Here is a 10,995-nt window from a genome sequence, read left to right as displayed (position 1 = left end):
CATGCAAGAAAGATCACAATTCAGAAGCCCAATCACAATTCATTATGCAAGTATTACAGCGATGACATACTTTTCAATATATTTTAAACATTCAATGAAAGAATGTCCCATTTTAATCTTACATTTCATGGTTTATGAAGATCAAAATAGATAGCTCTCCTAAAACTGAAGACACAATAGCCTACAATTTTTTTTAATTCATGTTATCAGAGGTTCTCAACTGGTCATCAAGGTCCACTTTCCTGCAGAGTTTATGCTGTGACCATTTACCTTTGACGCTGGGACTGATGTCACACTCGAGTTGACCGCTTTCCAGTACACTTGGCCAGAAAAACCAAGTGTACCTTTGTTGCGCTTGCTCTTTCGGAACACAAACACATAAAAAAAGCAGCATTTTACACAGTATGCCGAAGTATGATGTCTACAAATAGAGGTTGGGATAGTATGTGCACCACTGAGTTTATTAAGACACACAGAAGTGCTATTAAACAATATATTACTATTGTTTCGCTTCGAATGATGCGCTGAGCATCCATATTGGATTCTGAAGTCAGGGTTGTTGCACTTCCGCTGAGTTTCCCAGTCGCAACACTGACTTAAGTGTGCATTCCAGTTAAAAGTTCCTACTGGGAACTAGGAATCTCCCACTTCCAAGGACAAATGGAATGCTCCATTAGCTCATTATTTAGAGTTGATCTAAACTGAAACTATAAAGTCATTTGTGTCCTACATCTGCAGTTGTCTAGTTTAGCCATAGGAGACTGTGAGGACGCTGAACTGGCCTATACCATGAGAGACCTGCCCCCTAGAGCCGGTCACACTTTCCCTGGAAGTGAGATGTCCATGATGGACCGGCAGCCCGACGGCAGCAGCCACCCTCACACCCCAGGGACGCCCACTTTCACACGACCACTGAGCAGAAGTCTTGAGCCGGAGTTAGTTCGCCGTGGCCAGCTCAGCTCCATGAGCTCTCTGGATTCTCCCATGAGCCCCTCTCGTCCGAAAAGTCCTTGGGGCAGATTTGACCCCTATGACTCTGCTGAGGTAATGTTGACTCAGGCTATTATATTGCTTGCTTCAAACTTGATTTTTTAAATCCATGTTTACCTATTTTGAAATTGAGATTTTTCCCTTTTTATAGGATCAAGATAAGGAATATGTTGGCTTTGCGACCCTGCCTAACCAAGTGCACAGGAAATCTGTGAAAAAGGGGTTCGCCTTTACTCTAATGGTGGCAGGTGAGGTCATCAGATGTCAAAGACCGATAGCCAAAGTAAAAGTTATATTTGATGTCCTATAATTTTGATCCTTTGGATGCTTCCAGGGGAGTCAGGTTTAGGGAAATCTACACTGGTCAACAGCCTCTTCCTCACAGACCTTTACAAAGACAGGAAGATGCTCAATGCTGAAGGTAAGAGTCGGGGATATTGTTAACTAAAGCTAAAGCTAGAAAAATATTTTCATTACTCAAAATTATTTATTTACCTGAAATAAATAAAACTGAAATAAAATAAAGTATAAACACTTAAAGGCAACAAGTGCCAAAATAATTGTAAAAATAAACTAAAACTTAGTAAAAACTGTATAGATTTTTTAGATAAATGACAAAAACACAACAAAATGACAAACTTTACTATTAAAAAATGTAAACAGAAAATATGGAAATCTAATACAAAATATTAACAAAAACTATAGTAGTATATCAATGATACTGAAATAATACTGGTTAGAGCAATATTCTTCTGTAAAACAACATTTGTTGTTATATTTATAAGCATTATGTTATTTATTATTTATGTTCACACACATGATCTTTTAACAGTAATCTACCAGTAAATACTGTATGTGTGAAAAGGGCTTATGAATAGGCACGGTTAATTCAGGTTATAAAATGTCATATGATATACCCACCCAAAATTGTATTAATGTTTGATTTGATTTACCTTTAAAAAATACATTTCAAAAAGTTTTGGAAAATATGTTCACTCGCATGTATTCAAGGTGTAAGGAAAATGCATTATGCATTTACTTGATGGTCGTTATCTAATTTATTCTTGAAAATAGTATACTTTTTTTTTTTTTAAACCATATGAAACTAAAGACGGGTGCACACTGTGCCATTTTGGCCACAATTTGGCCGTCTGAGACACATTTTGCAAATCCTAAAAGATTCCTCTGATCCTAGGCTAGAATCTAAAGTATTTGATCGTTAGTTTGACATGTTCACCGACAGCTGATTAATGACCGTTGTGATCAAGTTTTACCTCCGACGAAATTCTGGCAGTGTCAGAAGATTTAACTCACTGTCCTGCAGTGTGACTTCTCCTACGACAACCGTCAAATTGTCTCCGTTTTTTCAAGAAAAGCCGTGACCAAAATTAAATTTAGAGATTTCTTTGTAGCCAGCATTTCAATCCCGAGTGTAATGCAGCTCACATCACCGAACGTGCCATTGATTGATGGTGTAAAACTCCGGACAAGTTTTCTTGCGTGCGTCCGTTTTTAACGCGTCTTGACTGCCGTACAGTCTGACATTCAAGGGACTACAATAAATCGCACAGTGTGCACCCGGCTTAACATGAATACAAATATTACACGTCTAAGACCATGGCACGTGTTTTAAACAAAATTTGTTCATTTTTCTTTCTTAAAGGGATAGTTCACCCTCATGTCGTTCCAAACCCGTAAGACTTTCGTTCATCTTCCGAACACCAATGAAGATCTTTTTTATTACATTTGTGAGCTCTCTCTCTCTCCCTTTATTGATAGCTACACAACTGACACTTTGACGCTTCAAAAAGTTCATAAAGAGATCATAAAATGAATCCATATGAATTGAGCGGAGACTCGATTGCTTTATATGATGAACAGATTTAATTTAGGCTTTTATTCACATATAAACAATGATCAGCGAACATAAACAGAAGCTCGACCGAACCTACTTGACACGCGAGAACAAACCTCTGGTGAACCTCTGGTTCTTGTGCGACAGTATTATGGGTTTGGAACGACATGAGGGTGAGTAATTAATGACAGAATTTTCACTTTCAACTATCGTTTTTAATATTTGTCAATGACCCATTTGCAGAGCGGATCTCGCAGACAGTGGAGATCACAAAACACACTGTGTCTATAGAGGAGAAAGGAGTCAAGCTGAGACTCACCATCGTGGACACGCCAGGATTCGGTGATGCTGTCAACAACACAGAGTGGTGGGACTGCATTATTATTATAGTTAATGACACAGGAGTCATTTCTCTCAGAATAAATGTTTATTGTGTCATATTGTCTCTCAGTTACTCATGATGAGATTCGTTTTTTGTGACTTTGGTGATGCAAAGTAATTATATCAAATACATTTACTAATTTTCAACTTTTTAATGTTCATTGTAATAGTTGGAGGGCAGTTGAGGACTACATTGACCAGCAGTTTGAGCAGTACTTTCGTGACGAAAGCGGCCTCAACCGTAAGAACATTCAGGACAACCGTGTGCACTGCTGCCTCTACTTCATCTCACCTTTTGGCCACGGGTAACACTCCCTGACAAAACAAGTGGAAGTGCTTGTTATTCACAAGTAGTGATCGATAGTTTGACCACGAGTGTGACAGATGTGTTGGCCAAGAGAATGAATGGTGGCTCTCCATCGTGATGTCGGTCAGCCATCATCGGCACAACCCTATTTACAAGACCCCATTTTCAACTTTAAAGGAAAACTTTTAATGCGTTTTGGCGTTTCATTTACACGAAAATGGCGATTTGAGGGCCCTGAAAATGCAATCTTTTGAAAACAGAAAAGTGCAAGTTTTTGAAATTGATACCGTTATCGGTAACACTTTATTTAAATGTGTCCTTGTTACACACATTACATGTATTTACTATAGTAATAACTCTAAATTATGCATAATTACATGCAATTAACCCTCAACCAAATCCTGATCCTACCCTAACCTTATAGTAAGTACATGTAGTTAATTATTATTACTCAGTACTTAAATCTATAATTACACTGTAACAGGGACACATTAAAATAAAGTGTAACCCCGTTATCTTCTCTGTGTAAACTACAAAAAAGCGAATTTGTGAAAAACGTGACGTCACGCGCATGTGTATTAAGTGTACAGTCTATAGGTGTGTAGTGTTTCTTTTCAAAGTGACATCGCCAACTACTGGCCTAACAGCAGAATACAGCAATTTTAATCATTTACACAAATCCTTGTGAACAGGGATCGTTTTGACAACGTTGTCATCTGTACACAGAAAACGCGTAGGAAAAACTTTTTGCCAGTTCAGTTTTGAGTACATCATTGTCGTGTAAACGTAGCCTTAAGCCTCGTGCACACCGGGACGATTATCGCGCGTGCTTATTATTGCCAGTGTTTTTCAAGACGTTTTTCGGCGTGTCTTTTTGTTCATACCCAAGCGATGCGCCAAGTGAATGTGCAAATTCACTCCCTGACAGTAGATGGCGCTTATTGAAAAACAGAAATAACCCGGTACACAAGGTGTAATAAGTTCTGTAATTGCAGAATCCTGTTTGATCTGCAATTCTGCTCCATAACAACTCCCTCTTATCGAGATTTTTGTAGTCGCTGTGGCGTTTGTCTTAAAGTTCTTTGTGTTCAGACACCAACAAGACCAGCAGCTCTACATTCATCTTGCCTCATTGCATCTTCTTCTTCGTCTACTTACTTCCTCTTCGTCGTCGTCTTCTATCAATGTGTGCTCGGCAAGACCGTTTTGTGCTTGAGCGCCACCAAGTACTGTAACGTCAACAGATCCAGGCACGTGAACAAAAGCGCCAATCTCATTGTTCGGCCAGTTTTTAATGCGGTGTGTCAAACCAAAAAAAAAAAACTAACATAAAGATGACACTTTTACGCCTGGCGTTTGGTTTCGGTGGGCATACTCACATTGGCGCCCTTTGTTTAGTCACAAGGCGTTAATTGTCGGCGGTGTGCACAAGCCTTTATATCCTTCCTTGCTCTAGCTTGTACTATTCTGGACAATGTTTGAAACTTTGTATTGTTTGCACTTCTCATGCTATTGTATGGAAACTTGTTTCTGCCACGGAATAAAAAGTAATTGTGACTTTTTATCTCACAATTTAAACTTTTTTTTCTCGCAGTTGCAAGTTTATATCACTCAATTGTGTTTGTATTTTTCGCAAATCCGAGTTCATATCTCACAATTCTGATAAAAAGTTGCGATTTACCTTTTTTATCTTTTATTTTATTGCCTCCCTAAGATGGATTGATGTTGTAATCCTCATTTGTAAGACACTTTAGATAAAAGCATCTGCTAAATAAATAAATGTAGTACCCCATGTGACATAAGAGGGAAGCTGCGATTGAAGCAAACAAATGTAAATGGAGAAAACCTCAGGATACCTCAGGATTCATGGGAGTGACTTGTTTCTTTTTTCTTCTTGTCTCAGTCTCAGACCGATGGATGTGGAGTTTATGAAGACGCTACATGAGAAGGTCAACATAGTGCCTGTGCTTGCCAAAGCAGACAGTCTCACGCCAGAAGAAGTCAGAAAAATTAAAATGAAGGTACGCACAATGTATAAAAATACTGGCTAGTGCATATTGTTACGGCCCAGTCTAAGGTGAGGCCACAAAATGAAGTGGAAAAGACATCCAGAGATCCTTTGTACACTTTTATTTACAGGGTCACAAGTGAAAGCACAACTTTAGGGGGGAGCAAAGGCCAAAACAACAAACAAACTCCTAACAGGAACAGCTAAATTCCCTACCAAAAGAATAAAATAAAAATACAATTTACTACTTTACCTCCCGAACAAAAAACAAGAGTAAACCGTATTTACAAAAGAAATGATGCCCACCCCCTACAGTAATATCTACAGTAATATACAAAAAGCAAAGAGGTTGCACACAACAGTCAAGCCAGCATGTATTTCAACAGTAAAGTAGTGATGGGCGATTTCCAAACACTTTTCATGAGGCTTCGAAACCTTTATAAATCTTTTGTTTCGAATCAGTGGTTTGGAGCGTGTATCAAACCGCAAGAGTCACTTGATTTCAGTAAACGAGGCTTTGTGACGTCTTAATCGTTTTTAAACTTTTCGAAATTTCAATGGTTCACCGCTGGGGGGGGGCGATGATTTCTGTGAACCCATGAATCATGCGGATTACTGAGATCGCCCCCAAGCGGCAAACCATTGAACAAATTAGTTTTACCTGATCTCTGATCAGTTTTATACATTTGTACATGTTTTTATCAGACATTAGTATGATTAAAATAAATAATACTAGTTAATAGTCTCTTGTTGGCCTGTTTAGCTGTGCAATCCATGGAACAAACAAAACAAGACCTGAAAATTGATAAAAGAACACATTACACAGACACTTGATATTTAATCTTATTAGATGATTAGTTTAATGCATTTGATAGATTTTACTTTCAATAAAACATTTGCAATGAGTTTGCAAAATGGGTTTTTATGCATGTTTGGCCTGAGTTTTTGTTGCACTTCTATTGTTACGCCCAGCAGGGGTCACCAGCGTGTGGAGTTTTGAACGCTGTGTGAAAGCTTTGAAAAGCTTTGTTTCTCCCATCGCTACAGAAAAGCCAAAAGTGTAACACACAGTAGCAAACACTCTAGCAAAAACACAACAGCAATTGACCAACAGGGTATCACAGGTTGACATCCTCTTCAGGCACTGCAGATCCTTTAATTGCTCCTAAAGCAAATCACACATTAACACTGTTGTGTGTGTGTGTGTGTGTGTGTGTGTATTATATATATATATATATATATATATATATATATATATATATATATATATATATATATATATATATATATATATATATATATATATATATATATATATATATATATATATATATATATATGGGATGTACCGATATGAACATTTTGGCCGATACTGATAACTCTTTATAATTGAAAGCCGAAAACCAATATATTGGCTGATAAATCTAAATCCTAATTGTTATCAAATTTTTGAGAGCCTGATTACAAAAACAAAAGTCTCACCATTAAAAGCTGTGTTCCAAGCACACAATTATAATGTTCTCATTAGAATTTTATGTAGGCTATATGACAGACTTGCGGTGCACATGTTGAACTGTACTGTATTTTCCTTTTTTTCCAATCATATTTCAAGCAATTCAAAAACATCATGGAGAACAGTGTGGATCTCAAGTGTCTCAGCTGAAGGAAATAATGCATTATTTATCGGCTTTAATATTATCGGACAAATTTTCTTATCGGGCCAATAACGATAACATTGAAAATGATCATATATCGGCCGATATCTATATGGTGGCCAATATATTGTGCATCCCCAATAAAAAAAAAAAAAAAAAAAAAAAAAAAAATATATATATATATATATATATATATATATATATATATATATATATATACATACATATATATATATATATATATATATATATACATACATATATATATATATATATATATATATATATATATATATATATATATATATATATATATATATATATATATATATATATATATATATATATATATACACACACACACACACACACACACACACACACACACACACACACACACACACACACACACACACACACACACACATATATATGTGTATATATATATATATATATATATATATATATATATATACACACATATATTCAGCACTATATATATTTATCACAGTCACTGTGTGTTTGTTTTCTCTCTAGATTTGTGATGAGATCGAGAGATTCGACATCAACATCTACCAGTTCCCTGAGTGCGATTCAGACGAGGATGAGGAGATCAAACTTCAGCACCAGGAACTGAAGGTGACCCGACCCAGCTCCATATGCACATCAAATTCTCCGTAACACTGACTTAATTGAAATGTAGCTTTCCTTCTTTGTTACAGGACAGCATTCCTTTTGCTGTAATTGGTAGTAACGTCCAAGTTGAAACCCAAGGCAGGCGCTTCAGAGGCCGTCAGTACCCCTGGGGTGTGGTGGAAGGTACTCGGACTCTGTTGCATTCATGATATTTTATTCATTTACATTCAAACAATTAAGTGTCCCTGCAATTAATTTATGCAGTAGTAATCTTTACTAAATGCTCTTACCCGGATAAAAACAGTACACTCATGTAAAGCGGTATGTACTATATAGAAAATCTTGATTGTTAAAATCTTAAATAGCGATATATATTAAAAGTTGGATCCTACTTTACCTGCATACATACAGTATACTTACGTAAAGCAAAATGCAGTTGTAATTTAAATGATTCAACCCCCATTGCAAATCTGGTTTCTTGGCAAAATGTACAGACTTTCAGTTGCTTGCAATGAACAAATCAAACAAAAGTAATTGAAATGCACAACAAATGATTCAAGTGGTTTCCCCAAATTCAACTGAAAATGCAACTTTTAATGACCGCAGCTTCTGGCAGCGTTTCTGAGGAACCTTAACCCATTCCTCATAAGCAATGGCCTCCAGTTCAGTAATATGCTTCAAATCCCACTAGAGATTTTCTACGGGGTTCAAGTCAGGTGACTGATGGCCACTGTAGAATATTTCAGGACTTCTTCTGCAACCAAGCCTTGGTGGAATTTGAGGTATGCTTGGGATCATTGTCCTGTTGGAAGGTCCAATAACTCCCAAGCTTCAGCTTCCTCACTGATGGCATGGCGTTTTCTCCTAGGATTTCCCTATACTTCAATGAATCCATCTTGCCCTCCACACACTGCAGGTTTCCAGTGCCAGAGGATGCAAAGCAGCCGCAGAGCATCACCGAGCACCACCATGCTTAACTGTAGACGGTGTTCTTTTCAGCCCATGCTTCATTCCTCTTCCTCCAGAGATACCGCTGATCCATAGGGCTGAAAAGTTCCAGTTTTGTCTCATCGCTCCAAAAAACAGAATCCCAAAACTTCTGTGGTTTATTTATGATTTTGAGCACTTTTCTTGTTCTATTGGGTCAGTAGTGGTGTACGTCTTGGGGTTCTGGCATGCGTTTAGTACGCGCCTTACTGTGCAAGCTGAAACCTCAGTGCCTGTTGCCACCAAGTCTTGCTGCAGGTCTTTTGCAGTCACTCGGGGGGTTTTCTGAACCTGTCTTCTTAGAAATCTGCTTGCAGCCATTGATAGCTTCCTTTTTCTGCCTCATCCGGGTAGTGTAACCAGGTAGCGAACTATGCTTCCAACAAATTTTTGCACAACTTTTTGGACCATTCTGTTGACTTAGCCATATTTCTAACATGCAGTCAAACATGACACTCAACAAACCTGGCCAGTTCAGATATTTCATGTGTTCTAGCTCTCAAGCACACCTGGGCTGAATCCGAAATCGCCCCCTAATCCCTCATTCACTATTCCCTACATTAGTCCACTTATACTGTTCACTTGAAGGAGTGGATACAAATGAGGGTGTGAATTCGGACAGCTGTTGAGCGTACATCGGTCGCACACTCGTTATTGCAGTGCAATGTGGGATTGAATAAGTGCACTTAATAACGTCCACTATGGTTTCGGACACTACTACAAATGGCTGTCCCCTCAAATAGCGCCATATTTAAGGGTATAGGGGGCGATTTCGGATTCAGCCATGGTGAACTAATGAAGCCCTTGACTGGTTGCATCAGGTGTGCTTGAGGCAACACTGTTGTGAGGAATTCTATTCAGGGGGTTGAATAATTTTGAGACTGCAGAAGTTATTAAAAGTTGCATTTTCAGTTGAATTTGGGAAAGCTCAGCACAACAAATGTTGGATTATATATTATCGCAACCCCCCTCTGTCATCTCATGTACCCCAGTTTGGGGGTAATATTACTATAAGGCATAAAGATAAGATATTATAACCATTAACGTCATAATTTTCTATAAAGCAGCTTTGAAACAATGTGTTTGCGAAAGGCGCTGTACAAGTTTGGATTTGACTTGACTCTTGCAGTGGAAAACCCAGAGCACTCCGACTTCCTGAAGCTGAGGAACATGTTGGTGCGCACACACATGCAAGACCTGAAGGACGTGACGCGGGAAACGCATTACGAGAATTATCGCGCTCAGTGCATCCAGAATATGACCCACATGGTGGTCAGGGAGAGGAAACGCAGGTCAGAGGATAAACGGACATCAGTCATCACTGAGTGCTTCCTGTGTGCTTTATCTTACTGTGTTTCATTGGTTGTGTTCATCCAGTCTGTGTAACCGGGTGAGAGACAGCGCCTCAGACCTTCCTTTGCCTTTGGTGCCTGTGGACAGCAACACTGAGCGCCTTATTTGGGAGAAAGATGAGGAGGTAATACTTTGTTTTTTTTAACTAGACCATGCAGTGTCTTCATTCCCTTCGGAATGGATTCACTGGATGGATCTACTATTTTTGAAAAATACTAAGACAAAGAATAGGTATTATGTATTGATAACTATGTGGGATATTTGTACTTGAAATGAGTGTCACGTGACCTGGGCTTTGGAGTAGCATATTAGCATACTACTATAGAAAGGGTGTACAGAACCACGTCCCAGTTATGGTCTCTGAAATAAAAATGAGTTTTGAGTTTTGTTTAAAGGCACACTATGCACGATTTGTACCTTAATATAACAGCTTTGAAGTCATTTCGATGGTAAACGAACTCGTAGTAGAGCGAATCATCCCGATAGCAAAGCAGAGAAATCTGGCGAGAATCACAACTTATTTTGCAGCATGACGTCACATACATCAACAACATATGAAACAGCCTCTATGGAAGACACTAGCACGCATTTCGCGAATCATGGCAGAGTCGACGAAGAAAGCGCGGTCGGAAGAGTGCAGAGACGGCTCTGCGTGAGCGGTATTTACGACAGTAACGTTAAATACAAGTACTCCACAGAGACTCTAGGGGGCGCTGTTTGAGGAAAACGGAAACTGCATAGTGTGCCTTTAATAATGTGTTTTGACAGTCTGATTTGCATACTATATTCTGCAACAATAGAAGGTATGTTAGTATATTTCAGC

At 38.4% G+C, this 10,995-nt stretch overlaps 1 protein-coding gene across 1 annotated transcript in view; it reads left to right on the top strand.

Moving 5' to 3' along the window:
* Nucleotides 1–743: 743 nt before the first annotated feature.
* septin4a (septin 4a) overlaps nucleotides 744–10,995 on the top strand; it is a 10,922-nt gene continuing 670 nt past the window's right edge. Inside the window, exons 1-10 of the mRNA XM_081391732.1 lie at nucleotides 744–1,044; nucleotides 1,142–1,238; nucleotides 1,325–1,411; nucleotides 3,089–3,212; nucleotides 3,397–3,531; nucleotides 5,437–5,554; nucleotides 7,734–7,835; nucleotides 7,919–8,015; nucleotides 9,949–10,111; nucleotides 10,197–10,296. Of these exons, the coding sequence (XP_081247858.1) occupies nucleotides 790–1,044; nucleotides 1,142–1,238; nucleotides 1,325–1,411; nucleotides 3,089–3,212; nucleotides 3,397–3,531; nucleotides 5,437–5,554; nucleotides 7,734–7,835; nucleotides 7,919–8,015; nucleotides 9,949–10,111; nucleotides 10,197–10,296 (1,278 nt within the window). The 5' untranslated portion in view covers nucleotides 744–789. The remainder of the gene's footprint in view (nucleotides 1,045–1,141; nucleotides 1,239–1,324; nucleotides 1,412–3,088; nucleotides 3,213–3,396; nucleotides 3,532–5,436; nucleotides 5,555–7,733; nucleotides 7,836–7,918; nucleotides 8,016–9,948; nucleotides 10,112–10,196; nucleotides 10,297–10,995) is intronic.

The sequence above is a fragment of the Scardinius erythrophthalmus genome (genome assembly GCF_964197995.2).
Source record: "Scardinius erythrophthalmus genome assembly, chromosome: 17".
NCBI classification, from domain to species: Eukaryota; Metazoa; Chordata; class Actinopteri; order Cypriniformes; family Leuciscidae; genus Scardinius; species Scardinius erythrophthalmus.
Note: the sequence above shows the minus strand (reverse complement) of the source record. Positions and strands in the feature narration are given on the sequence as shown.